At 43.4% G+C, this 23,291-nt stretch overlaps 3 protein-coding genes across 3 annotated transcripts in view; 1 reads left to right on the forward strand and 2 right to left on the reverse strand.

Annotated features, from left to right (window-relative positions):
- Window positions 1–3,823, reverse strand: part of LOC109955591 (adrenodoxin) — an 8,257-nt gene extending 4,434 nt beyond the window's left edge. The window contains exon 1 of the mRNA XM_020591893.1: window positions 3,547–3,823. Within this exon, the coding sequence (XP_020447549.1) occupies window positions 3,547–3,680 (134 nt within the window). The 5' untranslated portion in view covers window positions 3,681–3,823. The remainder of the gene's footprint in view (window positions 1–3,546) is intronic.
- A 126-nt stretch (window positions 3,824–3,949) lies between these two features.
- LOC109955590 (uncharacterized) lies at window positions 3,950–7,954 on the forward strand. Its single transcript, XM_020591892.1, has 7 exons — window positions 3,950–4,416; window positions 4,530–4,567; window positions 5,508–5,672; window positions 5,877–6,247; window positions 6,433–6,570; window positions 7,244–7,355; window positions 7,769–7,954. Exons 1-7 carry the CDS (start codon window positions 4,343–4,345, stop codon window positions 7,837–7,839), a joined length of 969 nt encoding a protein of 322 aa, XP_020447548.1. The 5' UTR covers window positions 3,950–4,342; the 3' UTR covers window positions 7,840–7,954.
- Window positions 7,955–8,037: 83 nt separating this feature from the next.
- The window catches only part of nbeal1 (neurobeachin-like 1), a 37,660-nt gene continuing 22,406 nt past the window's right edge, over window positions 8,038–23,291 (reverse strand). Inside the window, 30 exon segments of the mRNA XM_020591981.1 lie at window positions 8,038–10,425; window positions 11,436–11,571; window positions 11,748–11,896; window positions 12,018–12,179; window positions 12,307–12,423; window positions 12,574–12,668; window positions 13,037–13,209; window positions 13,333–13,442; window positions 13,532–13,621; window positions 13,768–13,884; window positions 14,029–14,126; window positions 14,314–14,431; window positions 14,853–14,962; window positions 16,739–16,869; window positions 17,016–17,156; window positions 17,261–17,385; window positions 17,474–17,569; window positions 18,047–18,148; window positions 18,290–18,423; window positions 18,506–18,654; window positions 18,752–18,878; window positions 19,543–19,667; window positions 19,849–20,006; window positions 20,141–20,290; window positions 20,393–20,701; window positions 20,823–21,111; window positions 21,213–21,388; window positions 21,797–22,312; window positions 22,314–22,400; window positions 22,985–23,073. Coding sequence (XP_020447637.1) covers window positions 10,324–10,425; window positions 11,436–11,571; window positions 11,748–11,896; window positions 12,018–12,179; window positions 12,307–12,423; window positions 12,574–12,668; window positions 13,037–13,209; window positions 13,333–13,442; window positions 13,532–13,621; window positions 13,768–13,884; window positions 14,029–14,126; window positions 14,314–14,431; window positions 14,853–14,962; window positions 16,739–16,869; window positions 17,016–17,156; window positions 17,261–17,385; window positions 17,474–17,569; window positions 18,047–18,148; window positions 18,290–18,423; window positions 18,506–18,654; window positions 18,752–18,878; window positions 19,543–19,667; window positions 19,849–20,006; window positions 20,141–20,290; window positions 20,393–20,701; window positions 20,823–21,111; window positions 21,213–21,388; window positions 21,797–22,312; window positions 22,314–22,400; window positions 22,985–23,073 — 4,481 coding nt within the window. The 3' untranslated portion in view covers window positions 8,038–10,323.

Here is a 23,291-nt window from a genome sequence, read left to right on the forward strand (position 1 = left end):
TTAGCACCTTTCCATCTCTGTCTTTAATTACCTTATCTGTTGCACATCCTTCCCATCTCTATTTCTCTGTCTCGCTAATCTGTACAAGTCCTACTCGCCTTCCCTCATGTCTAACCTGGCATACAATTCATCATATGCTTTCTGTTTGGCCATTGCCACCTTCCTCTTCACTCTACGCTGCAATTTCTTGTAATCCCGTCTACTGTCTTCAGTCCTTTCTACGTCCCACTTCTTTTTAGCTAGCCTCTTCCTCTGAATGCTGTCCTGTACTTCCTCGTTCCACCACCATGTTTCCTCATCTTCTTTCCTCCTTCCAGATGACACACCTAGCATGTTCCTACCTGTCTCCCTGATCACTTCTGCTGTAGTTTCCCAGTCATCTGGAAGTTCTTCCTATACACCACCATCCGATGCTGTCTGGCTACACTTTCTCCTACCACCACTTTGCAGTCACTAATCTCTCTCAGATTGCCTCGTCTACATAAAATGTAGTCTACCTGTGTACTCCTACCTCCACTCTTATATGTAACTCTATATTCCTCCCTCTCCTGTTAAATACTGTAGGTGTTAACTACACCCATTTCCATCCTCTTAGCAAAGTCCACCACCATCTGTCCTTCTAGGTTCCTTTCCTTGACACCAAACGTGCCCATCACCTCCTCATCACCTTTGTTCCCCTCACCAATGTGCCCATTGAAGTCTGCTCCAATCACCACTCTCTCCCCTCTGGGAATACTCTCCATCACCTCGTCTAACTCACTCCAGAATCTCTCCTTCTCTTCTAACTCACACCCTATTTGTGGAGCATAACCACTGACTACATTCAACATTACCCCTTCAATTTCCAACTTCAGACTGATCACCCTGTCTGACACTCTTTTCACCTCTAAAACATTCCTCACGAGCTCCTCCTTTAGGATCTCTCCTACCCCATTTCTCTTCCTGTCCACACCATAATAAAACAGTTTGTATCCCCCTCCAATGCTACGCGCTTTGCTACCCTTCCACCTGGTCTCCTGCACACACAGTGTGCATGGAGTTCCGGGTTGCAAGGGAGAGCAGACGTCGTTTTTACTGCTCCTCTTGTCTGTTCTACGATTTATCACCAGGGAATGACCATGCTGCAGTAAACAGCAGACGAGGTACCTTTTGGGGGACCCAGCCGGCTGGGAAAAACGCTGACTGACTCGGGACAGACAACAACTGATTTGACTGACTGGTGCTCTGACAATCTTTAGGTTTTATCTATCACAGTGCAGGAGGAGAGTCTCTGTTCTCTGATCTCTGTTCCCTAACTACAAGATTGTGTTTAAATACTACTCTATTCAGAATAATTGTAATATTAAATGATCCTTTAAATTGTAATGGTTTGTCTGAATTAATTTAGTCGGTATCTCACTCTTGCCACAACAAAACATTCCTCACTAGCTCCTCCTTCAGGATCACTCCTACCCCATTTCTCTTCCCGTCCACATCATAATAAAACAGTTTGTATCCCCCTCCAATGCTACACGCTTTGCTACCCTTCCACCTGGTCTCCTGCACACATAGTATATCTACCTTCCTTCTCTCCATCATGTCCGCCAGCTCTCTACCTTTCCCTGTCACTGTGCCAGTGTTAAGAGTCCCTATTCTCAGACCTATACTCCTGCCTTTCCTCTTCTCTCTCTGTCTACGAATCCTTCTGCCTCCTCTCCTTCTTCGACCAGCAGTAGTCCAATTTCCACCAGCACCCTGTAGGCCAACAGCACTGTGGCAGTCGTTAACCCAGGCCTCAACTGATCTGGTATTGAATTCACACTGATGATTCACTCACTTGACCAAGGATTTTAATGTCCATGGTAAAAATAAAAATATCATTACCATCAATACTATTACAACCACACAACCTCAGCCCCTTAGCTGTCACTATTTTAATTGTTTAGGCAATTATTTTAAAATTTCATTAATATAATTTAACTACAATTGTACAGAACTCAGGAACTAACCATTCCTGTCTGATTACATTCTCCACCTGCCTAGTACTGCAGCGGGAATCAAATTACGATGCCAGCTTTCCCAGCTTCATGCCACAACCAGAGGCTGTACAAGTTTGGATTTAACAAGGACTGTGAATGCTCTGAACAGAACATTTTACACACTTTGATGGAGCTATGCACTACAGACATGTAATCAGAGTCAACTATGAACTGTGGCCACAAAGAAACGGTGAGCCTTTCTGCTCACAATGAAAACATACAATTCACCAGTTTGTCTTGTGTGGACTTGACTACGTAACGCCAGTGCTTCAGAAAGAGTGAAGAGGGTTTGTGTGGGAAAACTGAAGCAACCAGGTATTTATCTGCTTCACATGGAAGACAGGCTGCAGCAACTGCAACCAAACTCCAAAGATAATCCTGTTAGGTGACCCCACAATCCAGGCCCTAAACATTACACTCAGTAACCTACTGCATAAAATTTTGAGCACCCATAAGTATTTCTGAACATGATAGTTATAGAAGAGTCTCGATAACAAACAATACTGCATGATAATAATTGGAAAACTGGAGGCTGTGTAGTGGGAGGAGGCTCAGATTAAAACGAAAATGTTCAAGAGTCTCAGACAAAATATGATGAAGCTATACTCCCTAACATGGGGAACATGCATGTGGATCAACCTCGCTGAATGTGTGAATATCCAACATCAATTTAGGGTCAGGGACAGCCAAGCTGACTGACGTGAGCAGGCAGGGACAGTGTCAGCCATCTCAAGGACACTCTAGCAAAATAAAGATCGAACCAGAGCAGCCAGTCATCATTATTATATAATTCAACAAACTGTGTGGCCCTGGGAAGCCCAGCCTTGGTCAGAGCCTTCAACCTGAGCAGAACAGTGGATTACTTTAGCTGTGTAGAGAGAAGTCTGAGCCCCATCCAAACATTCAGTCCGCTTATTCTACGACTAAAACAACACTGGTGCCATATATGGCATACATACACTAGTTTTTAAGCTATACAATCAGGCTTTTGTCTGAGTGCACCATTATTCCTCTAAGTCTGGGAGTTTAGTGCCCAAAACAGTCACTAACTGTCAACATTACCGGCATGGTTGTTTCACTTTCAACAAGCAACTTGTATCGGGTAAACTTTTCACACTAAATGCATTCAGAAAAGTGACAACACATAGCTTTCAAGCAACCACTACTACCCACTTAGATATAATGGTACAAAGCTAAATAACGCCACCGGCCTAGCTGTGGGAGCTAACAACACATGTGTAAGAGCTGACACTTAAATCAAATACAGTCTGACAGGCGTTCCCTGTGCGTGTCTTATACGTGAAAACGTAAATAAGTTAATTTATAGTCACCACAGAAGGGATACCAAATATTAGTAGTCTTCACTCGTGTTCTAACGTTACACAATAGTCTGCCAGGTGTGCACTGATTAGTAAGGTCACTCCTGTTTTTTTTTAAAGTGCAGTTTGGCTTGCAACTAAAGAGCGTTATCAAGCCAGGCTGGATGCAAACCTAAGCCTGTATCTGAGAATTCTTGCTTGTTACCAACCTCAGAGGTTGTGTGCCTGTGGTAAAACTTCTCCAGCCCGTCAGCCACGCACCCGAAGTTACTGCCGTCCTCCTCCACGAATATTCTCGTAAACTTATGTGAGCCAGTCTACGTAACGCTGTTACCAAAGCCATTGGAAGTACAAGACGTGTTGCACACGCAGTTTAGAGCTGCGATGACAAGTTCTGTCAGGTTTTCTGCTTCTCAACCGAGGAAGACTGTTGTTTGAGACTGCCCACACCGATAGCTAGCTAAGTCGTATTAGCGTCAGCCGTAAAGGCCACCAGGTTCATTTGAAATCAGCCGAGTCTGCGCAGACTCGACCGGCACCCTCCGCGCAATGCATGTCGGTTATCAGATTTTTTTTGTTTGTTTTATTGGAAAGAACAACATGAACAATGAATAGGGCCAGGACTTGATAGAAAATACATTTTTGTGCCATTCACCTTCAACATGTTTACAAGACCAGGATGTGTACAGTATAATAGGATGTAAACAAACAAGTGGCCATTTTTTCTAATGGCTTTATTAAAGACAGCGACTGTTGGTTTATTAGCTGTTATATCGGCACCATTATCAGGCAAGACCTGTGGGCAAAGTGCATCAAATATCACCCATTATCTAATCCTCTTAATCTGAAGAGAGTCATGGGAGGGGGTTTGGAGCCAATCCTAGCTGACTTTGGACAAGAGGCCGGGTAAACCCTGGACAGGGCTCATCAAATATCAATAATGATCAAAGTTTGGGAGATGCAGATTAATTTGTAATCTCATTCACAGTGTTATTAGTAGGATTTATGACTCAAGATAGCAACATATTAAAAAGTAACCTTCTTTCTGAGTTGCTTAGTGTTCATCGCTGCAGTCTCAGGTGAGTAACACACAAACACTCATAGCTTATAAAACACTGGAGAGAAATCTACAGCTAAATATGTTGAATAACAGATGGTAAATAACAAAAGTCACTCTTTTTTATGTTTACAGGATGTTAAAGATAGTGCTACTCTTAATGACCCTGCCTGGTAAGATCTGAATCACTTAATCTTTCATTCTAGTAATGTAACCACAGTAATTCTTGATAAACATTTTCTATGCAGTTATTTATTTTATGTAGTTTAGTGAAAACTTTAATTTGCAGGTGACAGGATTTTCATGTAGGCTAATCAAATTGCCTTAGTAGTGACATAATTAGATTTTTTTCCCCTTAAGTAAATGGTTGGTTTACTACAAACAGCCATTAAAGTGTATTATTGTTGAAGTGTATTGTTCTCAAAAAGTATTCTGAATTAATGACATAATGGGTTTGACTCATGTAGATTCTGAAATAATATCAAGAAAATGCTTTTCTTATCATAAAAAAGCTTGTAACCTCCAGAAAATGACTAAGTTGAGATAATATCTTACCTTCTAAAATATCATTTGTGTGATCACAAGAAGGCCAAATAAATACAGCTGTCACAATAGAGGCTACTATAAACTGATGTCTAATATATCCTGTTAATTTTGAACTTTTTGGAGAATATAGAAATCTCCATGCTAATTGGAGGCTTTTGAGAGAATGCTAATTACTGTGCAGAAGCATAGTGCTGCTCCATGGAAAGAAGCAAATGATCATGTAATTACATCAGTTGACCTCCCTAATGGCTGCACAAAAATTAGACTTTGACCATCCATGACATATAACACTGTTTAAGAAAACCTGTGGTCTATATATTTTTTTATGACACCGTAGTTAATAATTGATATAAAGGCCGAACAGTTATCTGTCAGCTGACAAGGGGATTTGTTAAATTTGCAAGGCTGTGTATTCAACCACAATCACCAGATTTACCTTCTGCCTATATATGAGAAGCTGTAAGTGCTGCATTCATTCAGCTCTGCATGAATGTAGATGCTCAGTTTTTAGACCTTGACAGCCTAAAAGCCAACAGCTAACTGGAATATAAACAATAACTCTCACAGGCCTCCAGGCTGTCCCAGTCGCAGCTCCTAGAGGTTTGCCCGAGACATCCTCGACCTACCAGCTGCCTGATGGCTTTCAACAGGGAAATGAACCCATTCTTGATGGCTTCAGACAAGGCACTGTCACTGGAGAGATGGAGAGAAGACAATGGCTCACAGATGAGGGTGAGGAACCTATAAAGTAAAACTGTCACAATATGTAGAAAGACAGGCACAATTGTTTTGTCCACAGCCGCCAGCTCCCACCATAGAATCAACAAGTGCAGGAGGAAACAAATTTATAAGGGAAATGTCAGAAAAACCACTGCTCACTAAATTATCACTATACTTAAAGAAGCCTATCTAATCCAAAGGCCTTCTGTCTTCCAGGCCATGTTGATGTTCCAGCCCAAAAGAGTGGTGGGGGTTGGGTGCGGGTGGAGGAGGCCTCTGCTCCACATCTCCCGGATGGCTTCAGACAGGGAACAGAGCCCTTCATGCCCATCCGGGACGGCTTCAGGCAGGGAACCGCGCCCTTCATGCCCATCCGGGACGGCTTCAGGCAGGGACCCGAGCCCTTCATGCCCATCCGGGACGGCTTCACGCAGGGAACCGAGCCCTTCATGCCCATCCGGGACGGCTTCAGGCAGGGAACCGGAACTTCCACCTCTTGGATTCAAACAGTAGCGTGTAAGGGGGAGGACATCAGTGGAAACTGCTACGAGTTCAACCCTACACCACTGACCTTCCAAGATGCACAGGTTAGACATTTTAGCATTTCAGCAATACATAAGCAGCAAGGAGCAATTCTGCCCTAAACCTTCGGTGCATAGTGTACACAGCATCAACAAGGCTTTGTTCCAAGGCCCCACTGTGACTGAATCTTTGAGTTTGTGTTTGTACAAATTAAATCTTTTTTTTCTGTGTCCTCTGTTTTTGCTTCCAGGTCTTATGCAGAGCTCTTGCTCCAAATGCTGAGCTTGCATCAGTAACCAGTGGTGATCTCCATTACCACCTGGTTTCACTGGTGACCAAGGGTGGTGAGAGCAGCCCTGTGCTGACCTGGCTGGGAGGAATGGTCAAGGCAAGTTCCTCTAGTCAACAGCCAATTAAGGAGACCAGAGGTTTTTCTGGAAATATGCACTTCTTCAGTGATAAAGCAGCTATTAGAACAGGGTGAAAAATGAAGTAAAATAATATCAGGTACATGGCCTTCAGCTATATATCAGTATATGGGCTGGCACCACCCCAATAAAGTTAATCTACACTATTTTATCTTTTAAGAGAAAAGAGTAAAATCTCATATGACCATTTTAACTCAAGTGCTTAACAATCATGATGCCAGCAGTCTGGTCCTGTACTGTACAAGGAGGCCAAGGAGAGTGCCATCAGATACACTATCAACAGAACAGATGGTTTTAATCTTACCTTGGTAAAGCATTGACCTCTGAGCTTTTATTTTAAAATGTTCCATCTGTTTCTGCAGCGTCACAAAGTGAGGCCAGAGAGGAAAAAAACTAGAAGTGGAAAAATACTCAGACTTTCAGTTGGATTTGACTTTTTTTTATGCGTAAAATTTTGAATGCAGAACCTGCAGTAGTAGCAATACTACACTGTAATAATTATTTTACATAAAGATATGAATGCTTCACTTTCTATGCTGTCAGTTTTAATAAGAATGGGTCAGTCAAGTTTATACTGTACAGTGCATATTTCTGACATGCTGTACTGTATGTGTGTTCATGTTCTCACCTCAGAACCAGCAGACATCATGGGTAGATGGGTCAGAGTGGAGTTACAGTGACTGGATGCCAGGCCACCCCAACAAACACACAAACAAACTCGTCTGTGTGGAAATGTTCAAGATGGGTAAGAACCGAACCTTCACACTAAACACACACACCAATAAATAATTTCCTGAGACTTCTGTATGAGGCAAGCAAACCATTACTGAAGCGTGACTATGTAACACTTGAAAGAAATAATACATTCATTCTCCTAACAAGTTGAGCTCTTAAGCAGTAAAACAACCCCTTACTCTGTGCAAGACACTTACATGTGTTTCAGTTATAGTCTATTAGGTCTGGTATAACTACTAGCTTATGGCTAACGTCAAATAATATTACCAAACTTCAAATAGCCTAAATTACATCTGTAAAACAGCAGAAATGCTGTAAATGATAACTAGGCATTTTATGCTCTGTTAAAGTTTCTAAACAGAAATGTCTTAGGAATGTGTGATCAGCATGTCTTTTCAACTCGGTCCCTACCCTCTTCTGCAGATGAGAGCTGGACGGCCGCTGATTGTGACCTGAAGAGAGCGTCCATCTGCTCCTACCCCATCACTGCATAAGATCACAAAGCAACACAGCATCAGAAAGCAGGCCCTTGATTTTGCTGACAATATTGTTTCCATTAGTCTGGTGTACCTACCACTTTGTCTGCTTGAATAAAACTTGGCATATTATACCTGCACCACTCCTCATTCTTCTTTTTGTGGTAAAGGCATCAGAAAGACAAACCACAAATTTATATTTATACTTGACAAGACTTTAATGATCATTTTTCACTTGTGTATACAAAGCACTTTGTACAGATTAGGGAGCCAAGTTAAAACATTGTTACAATTTAGTACCTGGAAAGTGCAAAAGTACATTTCAAATACGCAGAAAAAAATCATGCTGTACATTATATACTGTATTCATAAATAATCACAGATATACAGACATCCATTTGGTGACAGTCACAGAATGTTGCTAAGACACAAACTAGTACATTTTGATTTTGCTATTCTTAGTTCCTGTTGAAACTGTGAAGGCTTAACATCTGGAATGCTGCTTTCATTTGATTTACAGGGATGACCAGCTTCAGTAATGACAAAAAACCTAGCTCTAAGTTAACACCACACTGAGATAAAGGCACTCCGTCGGTTGCAGTGGCGATACAACTCAAACAGTGGTCTTGTCTGAATGACAAATGTGGATAAAAGGAAAAATAAAAAACAAACATTTTATGCACCTTTCACAGAAATCACAGATTGGTCTTACACTCCACATGGCTGTGACATTTAAATACAAACTAAATACAAAATCACACTGAAAAATTAAAGAGACAGAACCATTAAAGCCAATGCTGAACCCATGACTGAGCCAAAACAATCAGGCGCTGCCATGGAAACAGCAACACCATATCAACATGTATGATGAAATCAAGAATTTGGCTATATAAAATAAACACATGCATTTCTGGCATGTCGTCTCTCACAGACACACATACACACTACATGCATACACATGTATGGTGCAAAAATATGAATCACAGCCTCACCCACAGGAGCTTCATACTGTGGCTTTTTTGTGATTCTGATATGACAAAGTAAAGAAATTGCATTCTCACACACACACGAACAACGTGCCTCCCAAGCAACCTAAACAAGGCAAGCAAATCTTCTAGATGCCTGATAAGAAAAAGTTCTCTGAAATCAGTCACTTCACAAAGAACACAAAGGAGGATGAGATGTAAAAATAAAGAATGAGGAGAGATAAAGGCAGTTAGGGGAAGTGGAGGAAGTGTGGGTACATTACCCAAGGAAGACTGGAGATACTGTAGGGCTGAGACAAAGCAGGAAGAAAGCATCGACAGGGATCTGACAAAGTAGCTGTATTGCTGTTAACACTGACATCTCATAAAGCCCTTGAGGATTTCTTCTTTCTCCGTCTTCTACATGTCAGAAGAGTTTAAAATATGCGAATGACTGTATTCAAGAGAAAAGTGATTTAAAAAACTACTTTTACACATAAATAAACATGGATTCAAGTAAATTAAAAACACTTGATAAAGCACGAGATAACTGTTTTGTCGGTGTTTGAGAATGTAGTGTTTTTCTATAATGTAGTGATTTTTCTTTTTTTTTTTACAAAACTATATCTGAAATGACATGCTAACATTAAAAACAGATGCCATCCTGATGATGTTTCTCAAACAAAAAAAGTCAGTTAAAAAAAACAACCTTCTCCATCACTGTATCTGCTACCTAATCTCAAAATGAACCAAAAATTCCATGCATATGAAGAGATGCCATGTTGCTTTGTACATGCATAAACCTGTCAAAGGTAAACAAGACAAAACAACAAATTACACACATGTACATATATTAAAACACACAGGAAAGGCAGAGAGTTTGGTCTTGTGAGTGATGAGCCATCTTACTGCATAAGGCTGCTGTGTGGCAGCTTTGAGGCAAACATGAGAAGTCTCAGCCTACAGATCACAGGCCCACCTGTCTGCATCGAAAGCAAACTAAGGGGGGAACGAAAAGGCCTCTTAAACTACATTTAGAGATACAGTATGGCAATACACTGCACATGTGCGTACACACACACACACACACACACACATAACCATAATCGTTCGTACATAGAGGAGAGTAGTTAGCTGACCGATCCTGTCAAACTTAAGCTGAGCAGGTCGGGGAATACACAGTGCGGGGGTGAACAGGCTCCTGCTGGAGAAACCGCATCATACATATATATGATGAAAAAATGATGACTGGCTGAGGGATGAAGAGAGAAGCTGTGATGTGTGGGAGCGGTGGGTAGTAGTGTGGTGAATTTGAACCACAGCGCCAGCGCCATATGGTCAATCCAAAGCATGGACACACAGAGAAAACATTATGATATCTGATGCTGTACTGTAGCACCACAAAATCACTGACTACCGCCTGTTAAACTGTGGAAAGGTGCTGCTTGGTCATTGACAGTTGTGGCAGAGAATTGGGTGACAGGAATGCAGGATGTGCATGGAGAGGGAGGATTTAGGGCTCGGGGACTGGGATGGGTCAGGTGTCGTGCTGGGTGTTGTACAACATCTCTCCTGAGGAGATCTGAGTCAGTCTCTTGCTGGAGCCCCACAGCTTCCGCGTTATCTGGCCCGAACGCATCTGAGAAGAGGGGAGGCAGAAGAGTAGGAAGTGGGACGCAGAATGGGGGACAGGTGAGAGAAAAGTGTGAAGTCAAAGGAAAGGAGGGGTAAAGAAGGAGGAAGGATATGATTCATGAGTGACTGATTAGTTCATTGAAGCTTGATTGACTTGTGAGGCAATAAAGAAAAAAAATCAAAGCTTGATTCACTTTGGTGTGTCAATTTGAACAGAAAAGATGAAAAGGTGTGAGGATTCAGGTCAAACTGCCAGTATCCACCTCACTATCAAACTATTTACATGATCAAAGTCTATCATGGTGCAAGATTTTTAGTTTGCATTATTAGATTGTAGCTACACAATTAATATGGCTTGAGTTTGGAGAAGCAGTAATTAATGATTATTTTGTTTCACAGCATACTGTTATAGTCATAGAGCACACTCAAATATGTGACCTAATGACACTTCAGGTAAACAGCATGTGATGGAGTCTATCCCGGGCCAATGGCCAAAGCAATCAAATACCGCACAGATGCCAAACAGTTAAAAAAATGAGTTAAATACTACAAGCTGCTTTCATATCGCAGTTGTGGCTCCAGCCTATCTGCTCAGTGGTGTTTTTAAAGAATGTGAGGTTCTGAAGAAAATGTGTGTGTGTGTGTGTGTGTGTCTGTGTTGGTTTGGTAAGGGAGGAATGAAGGCAAATGACAGACTGTGGGCAACAACTGTCCCTGAGCAGGAGAGGTGACTGGGCAAAAGGTCTTTGAGGACAGTGAGGTCAAACCTTGAAACATAGGTGATATGCGTAGCTGTTTTATCTGTGTGCGTCAGATCTACAGCAATCAAAGTGGAGGAAGGGACTGGAGCTGTTAGGGTTTTTGGGAGCTTGAAGACGGGCTGAAAACCAGCTGGTCACGCTGGTGCAACAGGCGGGTTGGCGAGTGAGCTCGAAGTGGGGCCAGCAAGGGGGAGGCCATGAGTGGCGATCCCTCCAGGCTCTGAGCGATGTAGTTCCTCAGTGAGTTCTTTACCTCCGCTGGCTTGCCCACACCCACGATGATCAGCTTGCCGTCCTCCAGACCGACCAGGACATGGCTCTGCTCCTTGGTGACTGAGACACAACACACTGGCACTCGCATTGCCATGGACCCTGTACACAGAGACAGGCTGCACAAGAGGGGAAAAGTAAAGGTTAACATCCACAATGTCTACATGCAGGTAGACAGGAGCTGAAAACAATCCTAAATCCATTCAAATCCTTAATAACATTTAAAAAAATGGCCAATGTGAAAATTGGTCTGATGACAAATTTAGACTTTGCTCTAGCACACACAGATGTTTACCTGTACAGGTCACGGATAGACAGGTATCCCTGTTCGCTGCCAGTGACTACATACTCCCCTGAAACACACATGTCAGTCACCTGCTCCATCAGAGACTCACTGCAGAGGTACTTTCCATTTACAGAGTAAAGGTGCAGAGCGTTTTTATCCTGGCAATGGAAAGAGAACTGTCAATAACATGTTTTGTATCAACTTAATCTTCACCTACCATTACCCATCTTCCCATATGTTCATGCAAGGTCTATGTGTGTGAGAAAATAGTGCATGCACCTTGAGTGTTGCTTTGCCCTCAAGGCAGGTGTGGACCAGCAGGTGACCCTCCCAGGACACAGCCAGGTGGAGGATAGACAGTGGCAGGGAGCTGTCGCAGGGCGGTCGCAAGCAACGCATGTACTGCCCCCGACGCACCGTGTGGATGATCACTGTCCCGTCCTGGGGCACATAGAGTGGAAACATACATTAATTAACACACACACACACACACAGCTTCATTCATCTCCACCTGGGTTCTCTACTTTATATATTTTACATCAGTGGACGACATGAGATGTGCTCTTACCCGTGACCCAGACACAGCCATGTCCAGCTCTGTGCTGATACTGACACTGACCACCTCATCTGTGTGCCCATACAACACCTGAACTGGTTTGGGACAAAGACCCACAGGAGCTCCGCCCTGCAAGCAGAGAAAACAAATTAAGCTCAGAATGCCAAGTGACTGCTGAGAAATTCAGAGCCATTACACTGGTGGGACCTTTGCATTAAGTGTAAAAAATAAAAATAAAAACTTAAATGTGCTTTATGGGTTATAAGACACTGTCCTGACCTGCTGTAGAACCTGCCACACCATGCAGGTTGTGTCTCTGGAGCCAGAGATCAGGTGGATGCCACAATGGTCTGTTGACAAGCAGGTCACAATGTCTGGAGGACACATGAATACACCCATGGATCAGTTATTATAATACACATTTACAGGGAACACAACACTCACAAAGTTAAGTCAAACATTTTCAGCCTATGTCTAGGTTTGCACAAATACACACCAGGCTGTTGCCAGTACAACCACAACTCTGTATTGTAGGCCTTGTGCTTTGGCTTCAGTCATCTGGTGGACATATGCCTGCTTTGTTATTTTTTTTAGGCCAACACTAGCTTATTATTTTGAATGAAATGAATGTATATGAAGACCAGTGCAGTATCTCCTGATGGTGCTTACAGAAGGCAAGAATTTACATATTATGAACAGCCAATTTGTTTTGGAAGAGACACAAGTCAAGACTTTTCTTTACCCAGGTGTCGGATATGCTGCCCCACAGTCTTGCCCTTGACCAGGGAGGTGACCCGGATGCTGTTGTCCCAGTGGCCACCACTGAAGAGCAACTTGCCATCGTGGGAGACCACAAACAGCCTTGCTGTAACCTCCACACCAGGGGCGAAGGGTCCTGACAGAAATCGCTGGGTCCTAGGTGAACATAGTAAGAACAGAGAGCATGAGAGCCACACAATGGTGGTAAAGGCAGCATTGCACTGTTTTGCCAGTGCCACCACACAGCTATGTATTGTAATGTGTTGTGCATGTTCTCACTTGGTGTTGGACACTGTGGGGTCCTTAATGAAGGTGAAGTAGTTAGAGATGTTCTTGTTGTAAGGAAGCCACCCATGGGTCCCAACTAGGCAGTTCTGACTCACCATTACCTGGAGACAGTGTAAACATCGTGAGCATCTAGTCTAGTAGAAAAAACATAAAACAACCCTACAATCATTCCTATTAGCACCAAACTCACCATGGTGTCAGGGCTCCCCTGGGTGATGAACGAATGAGACTGATTCTTTGGCACCACGGCCTTAACCAGTGGCACATTGTCACTGATACCCTGCAGTATGACGAGGGAGAGAATTAAAAACCAGAATCATCACAATATGTTAATGAAAAGGAACAGCAATTGTTTTGTTTTAGTTGACAAAAGAAAAAAAACTCAGATTTTTCATTAATAAAGTAAATCAGAAGTAGAGATTAAACCTCCACAAAGAAGGACTTGAGGTCACTGAGGTGTTCGAACATGTTGAGAGGGCATGAGTCCAACTGAGTCTTTCTCTTCTCCACTTCCTCCTGAGGCAGACGCACTGGATGGGGCTCCTAGATACACATACATATAACAGTCTAAACCAGAAATACAAATACAGCAGCAAAACCTAACTGCCTCAAGTAATAACAGATTCCAGTCTTTTGTTTAGATGTTTTGGAGTCAAGCAGTATCATGTATCTGGTGCATGTCTGTACCTTGAGTAACTGGCAGGGCGTCTGTCCAAAGTTGCTGATCATGCCTTCAAGGGCCTTCCGTTCCTTTTCATCAGTGATGGCATCCAGGTCCACTGCCCCTGCAAGACCAGACCCAGCCTTCAAAGAACTACATTTACAATTCACTTAGCGTGGAAGTGGTTTGACCTAGATTGCTGCAAAATGTTGGCACTTATATGTTTGCGTATGATGTAATTATTGTGGAAGACTGAGTAAGGAATAAAACCATGATGTGCAATGGCAGCATGATAGTTGTGGACGCTTTACCCTCATAAGTGCAGTAATAGAAGACATTGAGGGCCTCCACTGCTGCAGGGCCTCTCTGCTTGTAACCAAATATCAGATCGATCCACTCATGAAGGTGGGCTGATACATACTCTGACTCCTGTTACACAAACACACACACAATGTGGTCATAAACCAGTCGGTTCAAATATACACAGACATGTAGCTACTACAAGCACAAATGTGCACCTATCTGTGCACATAGGCTGCATCAAAGGGCTTCACTGCATACTCCACTAAATATATACTCCTGCAATTTTCTGATGCTTGGTTATGAGAATAACAAAGTGTAAACTGTGTAAGGTCACAGTGGCGTGTCTCCATGTACCCAATGAGTGTCCGCCTCTCAGTCAAAGACCAGATACTTTTCTGCTTTCTAGACACTCTGCACTGATGTTAGGTGTTAGTGGATGGTTTTATTAAAGGTTGTACTTAATTCAATAGTCTACGATTAGTTTCTTACACTATGCATCATGTGAGAATAAACAGTGAAGAGTAGCACAAGTAATATCATATCTCACCAGAGCTTTGCGGTGCTTGTAGATGAAGTCCTCAGGGGACTTGGCCCATTTGGGCAGAACAACGTCACTCACCCTTTCCTTAGAGATCTGCAGGCGACCGAGATCAAAGCCTGGGTGATGGTAAGAACAAAAGTCAAGAAAACAGAATGAGAGAACCAAGGTAGAGAGAGAAGAAACAGGGTGAAGGGAGCAAGAGTAGAGAATAAATTCATGAGATATTAATGATTACCTGCTCTGATCACATTTTGTCCTATGATCATATGCTAAATATGAATATGTAGGCATAAATATTTTTAATTTATTTGTATTAGTCTTCCTACATATCACAGCTCCACAGTACATACAGTGGTGTGAAAAAGTGTTTGCCCCCTTACTGATTTCTTATCTTTTTGCATGTTTGTCACACTGTAATGTTTCAGATCGTCAAACAAATTTATATATTAGTCAAAGATAACACAAGTAAACACATCATGCAGTTTTTAAATGAAGGTTTTTATTATTAAGGGAAAACAAAATCCAAAACTATAGATCCCTGTGTGAACAAGTGTTTGCCCCCCTGTCAAAACACTGGTTTATCGCACCTGAGTTCAATTTCTCTTGCCACACCTGTTCGCAATCAAGAAATCACTTAAATAGGACCTGCCTGACAAAGTGAAGTAGACCAAAAGATCCTCAAAAGCTAGACATCATGCCGAGATCCAAAGAAATTCAAAAACAAATGAGAAAGAGAATAATGGAGCTCTATCAGTCCGGAAAAGGTTATAAAGCCATTTCTAAAGCTTTGGGACGGCAGCGAACCACAGTGAGAGCCATTATCCACAAATGGCGAAAACATGGAACAGTGGAGAACCTTCCCAGGAGTGGCCGGCCGACCAAAATTACCCCAAGAGCACAGCGACAACTCATCCAAGAGGTCACAAAAGACCCCACAACAACATCCAAAGAACTGCAGGCCTCACTTGCCTCAGTTAAGGTGAGTGTTCATGACTCCACCATAAGAAAGAGACTGGGCAAAAATGGTTTGCATGGCAGAGTTCCAAGACAAAAACCACTGCTGAGCTCCCATTATGTGTGGTGTAAAAGTAACACCGCATTTCAGAAAAAGAACATCATACCAACAGTGAAATATGGTGGTGGTAGTGTGATGGTCTGGGGCTGTTTTGCTGCTTCAGGCCCTGGAAGACTTGCTGTGATAAATGGAACCCTGAATTCTGCTGTGTACCAAAATATCCTGAAGGAGAATGTCCGGCCATCCGTTTGACCTCAAGCTGAAGCGAACTTGGGTTCTGCAGCAGGACAATGATCCAAAGCACACCAGCAAGTCCACTTCTGAATGGCTAAAGAAAACCAAAATGAAGACTTTGGAGTGGCCTAGTCAAAGTCCTGACCTGAATCCAATTGAGATGCTGTGGCATGACCTTAAAAAGGCGGTTCATGCCCGAAAACCCTCCAATGTGGCTGACTTACAACCATTCTGCCAAGATGAGTGGGCCAAAATTCCTCCACAGCGCTGTAAAAGACTCATGGCAAGTTATCGAAAACGCTTGATTGCAGTTGTTGCTGCTAAGGGTGGCCCAACCAGTTCTTAGGTTTAGGGGGCAAACACTTGTTCACCCAGGGCTATATAGTTTTGGATTTTGTTTTCCCTTAATAATAAAAACCTTCATTTAAAAACTGCATGATGTGTTTACTTGTGTTATCTTTGACTAATATATAAATTTGTTTGACGATCTGAAACATTACAGTGTGACAAACATGCAAAAAGATAAGAAATCAGTAAGGGGGCAAACACTTTTTCACACCACTGTACTTATTCCTCAGTAGGTGCACAATAAAATTAGCAAAGCAATGTAATATTTCAAATGATTTAGAATACTCAGTCTCACCGTTCTGGTTCTCAAGGAATTCTGGGAAGTAGAAGAACTCTGGGATAAGCTCCTTGACATCATTGGGATTGTCCATGAGGGTGTGCCAGGTTGCCGGGATGGAGTGGAATTGGCGGTCAGCACAGTCAAACCTGAGCCAAGGCAGGATGGTATGAATGAGTGTCTAGAGTAAACACTAGAAGCAGCAGTCATATGCAGACACATACATAGCAAACTTCCTCTAACGGATGCATTGAAGAAAAATTGAGGTAGAGTAGAGGCTGCCCATCCTCCTTACCGTCCACTCTGCAACTGGATGTGCAGGGAGGTGAAGGGCTCCACTCTGATCAGGTAGTGCATCACCCCAGCAGCGTTTGAGTAGTGGGTGCCATAATGGAACCTGTCGATGGTGCCTGTCGGGTCCTCAAAACTTTCATACCTAACGGATACAGTCAGTGCAAACTCAGCCACAGAGATTGTGCTTATTGAGTAATGTACCGTCCTCTCACTTTATTTATAGATCATTTGGATGATTAAACCTACTTCTCTCTAACAGCCTTGGCATTGCGTTCATTAAGCACCGCCACTGGCTTCGACAGGTCCCTGAAAACCTGAGGATCAGACAGGTCCAGCTCTTCTGAAGTGTAGTCAGCCAGAATCCAGGGAAACTGGCAACACACACACACACATACAAATTACCTCAAATATCATCAATCAACAACCACGGCTGTGCAGTCATGTATTCAGTGAACATACCACTGGGTACTGAGCCAAGTCATTGTACGTTCTGCCTGCAATCGTGTTGAGTTGCATCAAGTAGTCAAAGTTGGATATCTCCCGGTTCACCCATTTCTGTGTATAAGGAGAGAGGTTATGGTTATTTTGTTTTAACACATACACAACACCACACAATAGGAGGGCTGAGGAAAGAAACGAGAAAACAAGAGTTAAATTTCATTTGTAGAGCAGTTGTCTCCCAACCACAAGGTTAGAGGTTCGAATCTCGGTGCCTGCAGTCCAACATGTCGAAGTGTTTTTGGGCAAGACACTGAACCCCCAAGTTGCCCGTGATGGCGCCGCGTAAATAAGCAGCGGCCCGGGGCAAAATTTCATTGTACGCCTTACAATGACAATAAAGAGAATTCTCTTTATTATAACTTATTAACAAATTATTAATAACAACACTACAACACCACATTTTAGGTGAGCTCCTACTCACCGAGGCCATTCAATGAAATATGCTCTATATTTCACTGAATTGTACTGTATGTGGTTTGAGGTCGTTTGATATCTATAACTGTTCATATCTGTTCATCACGGTTTCCTGACCTGTGTGAGTCCAGAAGCTTTGAGTAGCTCCTGTGGTGAGCGGGTTCCATTAAGACTAAGGGGTCGCAGCAGCAACATGCGACTATAGACCTTGTTCCTCGCCTGCAAATGAGAAAACACAAAGTTACAAACAGAAGAGATTAGCTTCATGCTGCTCAGAAGCAGGGATCAAATATTCTTCTCCAATCACAGAATAGTCTTATTATTCAATTTTCTGGATAAGTTTTGCCTGTGGCTCATCACCTCTTTCTTGAAGTTAAGGAAGTAATTGGTCTGGTCAATGAGGAAGATCTCCAAAGCTGAACGACGTAGGTTATATCGCCGCAGGTGGACCTCTCGGATCTGAGACAGGGGCCATTTGAAGTCATGGCCTACTCCTTCAGGAAACAAGCAGACACCGTTAATATCAGTAAAAGGTTCTCTCTATGTTCTCATCCACCTCTCTCTCTGTCTCCTCACCTTCCTCTTTCTCCTGGCTGCTGTCGTAGAAGTAGATGTGTTGGGTGGTGAGTTCCAGGCGGCCAGGCACTATGTCCACCACTGTCACCAGCTCACAGTCCTCCCACAGCACCAATTTCTCCTTCTGACCTGCCTCCTCTACTTCAACCCTGTAGGACACAAAGAGCAAACCATCTCAATAATTCCTCACTGGGTCTCTGTTATATGAACAGTGCTGATCTGTGGTTCTTGTATTTGGTGACTGACTGGTTGTTGGCAGCAGCAGGGTCATCCTCAGGCAGCTCCAGGATGTCATCTTCCAGGTCACTGACTTTGACCTGCTTCACAGCCTCCAGCAGCAGAGACTCTGGGTTTACATGCTGCTGATGAACACCTGAGCAAAGGAGAAGAGAGAAGTGGGGATTAGAAACTGAGAAGGGGCATCCAGAAATGGTGCCGTGGTTAATATCACAATATCATTGCTTTAAGTTAGCCTCTTAGCATGCTTATCAAGGGCTGACAAACTCTATAAACCTACCTGCCAATAACAAAACAGCTTGTAACAGTGTTTCACTCAACACTTATGTGGATCAAATTTGTACTGTACTGTGTAGTTACAACATGCTGCCTTTTAATTAACATTACCCTTTTGAGTTAACCAGGAATAAGAGAACGAGAAGATATGGCTCTCTGATGCAAAGACTGAACAGATTGGAAAGATTGGGGTAATGATAACCTTCTGTGTAGAGGCTGATTAATAAACTCTACCAGTTTATCAAGGTTGGATGAGTGTGCCCATTACATACTATACGAACACTTATCCCCACTCATCAACTTTTGGTACCAATTATTTGAACAGGAACATTGTTATAAAGCAGACACACCAACAGCTTTTTAGTTTAAATTCAGTCCAAATTTATAAAGCAGACACACCAACATGCAGCTTTTTAGTTTAAATTCAGTCCAAATATTCAAGTAACAACTTATAAAAGACCAACAGGATAAGTGCGGCTGGCAAACCCCAAACCAAAACCCATACAGAAACTAAAGTGTCTTACCCAGGTTGTCTCTCAGAGCACTGGCTTCTCTGTGAGGGTCAAAGTTGTAATTACGGACAAGCTTCAGCCTCATGCGGGAGTAGTTCTCGGCACTAGACACCTTCCAGTGGATGTCATCCTGCTGCCTGTTAGAAATGATAATAAAACACACTTTTCATATTCCTGAAGGCAGCCATTATTTATATGAATCTATCTATAAAGTCAACATGAAGTTCTGGTCCCTATTGAGATTTAAGTTGCTGTGATTTGTATTACTACAGTGGAAAAATATAAGAAATGCAGATAAAGGGAGAAGAATATCAGCACCCTTCGGCCCAGGGTCCTCGCTCATACACCAGACCCCGCCGTGCAGCCTTCCACTGCCTGAGAGTGGCAGTGTTCTGACTGTGCTGTTGCTTCAACATGCTGTTGTAGCGTAGGTTCTCTTGACGGCCTCGGCGTGAAAAGGGCTCCACAAATTGCTCCTGGAGAAGTAGAGAAGAGGAAGAGTTCATTAGAGCAAAGCTTAGGACCAAACCAACATTAGACAGAGCCCATATTAAGACAGAAATGGTACAGGAGCTTCAATTATTATCTGCTTAATACTGATCCAACTAACCTGGAAGCGAATCTTGCTCTCACCCCTCTCCCTCTCTCTCTTATGCAGACTAACCATGAAGGCCTCGTAGCACTCCTTCCAGTACAAAGCCATGGTCTCATGGCCCTGGCTAAATGTTTCGATTTCATACTGCTTCATGTATGGAATAATCTGGAGACAAATGACAGTAAAAATGAAAATACTGCCATTAAATTCGCATCTAATACCAACCAAAAACAACACCACCAGTAACTGTAAATCTCAGTCTCATACATATTTGTCGAGGTAGACGCGCCACTCAGGCGAGTTGCAGTACAGCTGGAAGTCCTCAAAGAAGGACGGGCTGCCATTGGTGTCAGGGAGTTGGGGGAGGTGCAGCTCCATGTAAAGGAGACGGTGGACTTTGGAGAGAAGTGTTCGCAGCAGAGGAACCAGGAAGGAGTAGGTGTCCTCAGCTTGCTCCTGGATGGCGTGTCGTAGGATGCCCTCAACCTTCCCCAGTAGGTAGCAGGCCTCGTCTTGGCTGGACACCTCCTTGGTCTGCAGGATTCCATTGAGCTTGGCAGCAGCCATGGCACAAACCTGGAACAGAGGTTGTTTACTTTTGTGCATGTATGACCTGGCTTTTTACAAAATGCCACAAGAAATACACATATCAGTAGGAACATGGAAGAAAGGATGGATAATGAAAAGAAAAGTTCACCACAGGGTCCTCCTGAGCCATGAAGTCCAGCAGCAGTCGCAGTCCAACCTGGGAGAGCTGAAACCACTGGGTACCAGCAGAGTACCACACCATGAGGCTGTCCATCAGCGTCACAGTTTCTTCCAGCACCTTTTCTGTCCATAGTGCTGGATTAACCAGGCCCTCTGCCTGCAAGAAGTCTTGTACTATGTGAAGCAACCGCACGGCATTCTCTGTGTGCTGTGGCAGCGTGGCAGCTGATGCGTCGCGGTTATCACTCACTGCCCACTCCAACATCCGTTCAATTAGACTAGAGCGCAAAGAGAGAGCACAGAAGTCGTTAGATAATGTTCCTGTCTCAGGAAGCATTCAGTCCCTACTACACCCAGTAGTGTCTAAGAAGAGGCTGACCTGAGTTTGATTTGGTCAACAGGAAGCAGCAGCTCATTGGCAGTTCCCAGTTTGGTGAGCGCTGAGAAGACCTGGCCTCGCTCCAACCATGCAGAATCGTCGGAGCCTTCCAGGCCTCGCCACATCACACACAGAATTATCTCCAACAGCATCCTGCCCAGCTCCTCCTCTGCACGCTAGGGGGCGACATGACACCAAATACGCCAGAAAAAAAGAGTTATCATTAGATTAGATTAAAGGAATCTTCACTGATCCCTCTACTGTAAAACAGCAGTGGGTAATAACATACAGCTAGTAAAAGCAGAATGTTACTGAAAAATATATTATGATCGCCCTTCTAACACATCAGTGATATAAAGCATTCAATCTCAATTAATGCTGTAACTGTCAGCTTCCTGCTGTGGAAGAAAACAGTTCTCTCTCTTTCTCTGAAACAGACACCAGGTTTTCCTATTACCTACTTAATGCTAGTGACTTTATGATACTGAAAATAATATTTGGAAATTCTTATTCTAACCAAGAGAAAATTATTACAGAGAACACACTGTAGTTTAACCTAAAGTTGTCTGATGGACTCATCTCACCTCAGCATTGTTGAAGGACTCCCCCAGTGAGGTGTTGTCACTGAAAAGGAAGCTGTCTTCAGTCAGGGAGGAAGTTGCATCTCGATCTCCAGAGCTCCCTGGAAAAGGCTTGGAGGTCTCCACTGGTGATGGTGTACTGGGCATGCTCGCTGGTGTCTGGCTGCCACTCTCCCTGCCTTCGTAGGCCTGCAGGTGGGACAGATCCAGCGTCAAGCCCCCTGATTTTCCCACTACCCATGGTTTGAAGTGGAGCGGGGGCTCAGTGGAAGCAGAGGAAGATGGCGTGTCCAGCAGCGAGATTACATCACCGTTGTCCAAGCTGTCCACAGAGCGCGTGTCACCTATGCTGAGCCGGTCATCTTCCAGCCGATCCAGCCGGCCAGCACTGCCTGCCCGTCCTCTCCTCTCCAGCGGCAGCTCTAGGCGGTTAGGGCTGCTGCCCCTGGGCAGGGGAAGCCAAGCTGCAGGTGCTGACAGTGTCAGCACTCCGCAGTGGCAAGGACCCTTCACCCCGCAGGTAGAGGCGCATGAGGGTGTCCTGCCAACACTGCTGCTTTGAGATCTGGACTGCAGCATCTTGTTGGGATTGTAGCAGCTGGTACACCTGAAAACAGAGAAGGAAGGAGTGAAACTTTTAACGAAACCTGCAGCAGACCTGAGCCATGTATCATTGAGGGGTTACAGTTGTAAAAAAAAAAAAAAATTACTAACTGCTAATAATTACATTTAAGTTTTTTTCCCAGTTGTTGATTTGGTGTCTAAGTGAAGTACTTTGCTTATTACTGTTTCCCACCTTCAAATGCAGTGTGATTATTAGGACAGTACGACAAAATATAACTAAAGATTTGTAGCAACATGCATTTAATGGGTTGAACTGTATTTATATTGTGTAATTTCTTCAAATATAGTGAATTTGACTGTTAGTGATGAAGTCTGCCATTCCAGCACAGGATTCAGATTGCCTACATACTGTATGCACAAGAGCCACATCACAGCTCTGCAGCTGTATTAAGTTACTGCTAATGCAGACCCAACCTTACCTACTACTGCTCCTGCATAATGTATATATGACAAGAAAAGGTATATTATTGACCAACTTCTTTAAGAACCAACATGAGTTTGTTTGGATGTGCTGTAAATAATTAAAAGTGCGAGTGTCTGCAGATTTAAGTGCAGGTGTTTCCTCACCCTCTTGCAGACGATGAGGCGTACGCTGGGCCCAGCTCGGTGAGTGAGCTGCACCAGAGCCATCAGGTCCTTGTAGTTCACCACTTGATCTGTACATTTTAGACACACATACTTTCATTTTGGTGCAACTGTATATATAGTGGTATTGATTGGAAATTCCATGAGCTAATGCTAATGTCTAGTTTTGGTCTAATGACAACATAAAGCCTTAGCACCACTGATCTGTCCAGACATGTTTTCAACCACTCTACGCACAGTTCAACCTTCAGCATCACTGTGCTGTACTGTGTGGAGGAGTAGAGTTGAA

Source organism: Monopterus albus, unplaced genomic scaffold, assembly GCF_001952655.1.
Source record: "Monopterus albus unplaced genomic scaffold, M_albus_1.0 scaffold16.1, whole genome shotgun sequence".
In the NCBI taxonomy this organism is placed as follows: domain Eukaryota; kingdom Metazoa; phylum Chordata; class Actinopteri; order Synbranchiformes; family Synbranchidae; genus Monopterus; species Monopterus albus.

Bases quoted from the DNA above. Each gene is read 5' to 3' on its own strand.
- LOC109955590 (XM_020591892.1), top strand. From the start codon at position 4,343: ATGACTCAAGATAGCAACATATTAAAAAGTAACCTTCTTTCTGAGTTG. The intron at 4,568-5,507 runs GTAAGATCTGAA...TAACTCTCACAG, and splicing joins ACTCTTAATGACCCTGCCTG to GCCTCCAGGCTGTCCCAGTC. The intron at 6,248-6,432 runs GTTAGACATTTT...TTTTGCTTCCAG, and splicing joins TGACCTTCCAAGATGCACAG to GTCTTATGCAGAGCTCTTGC.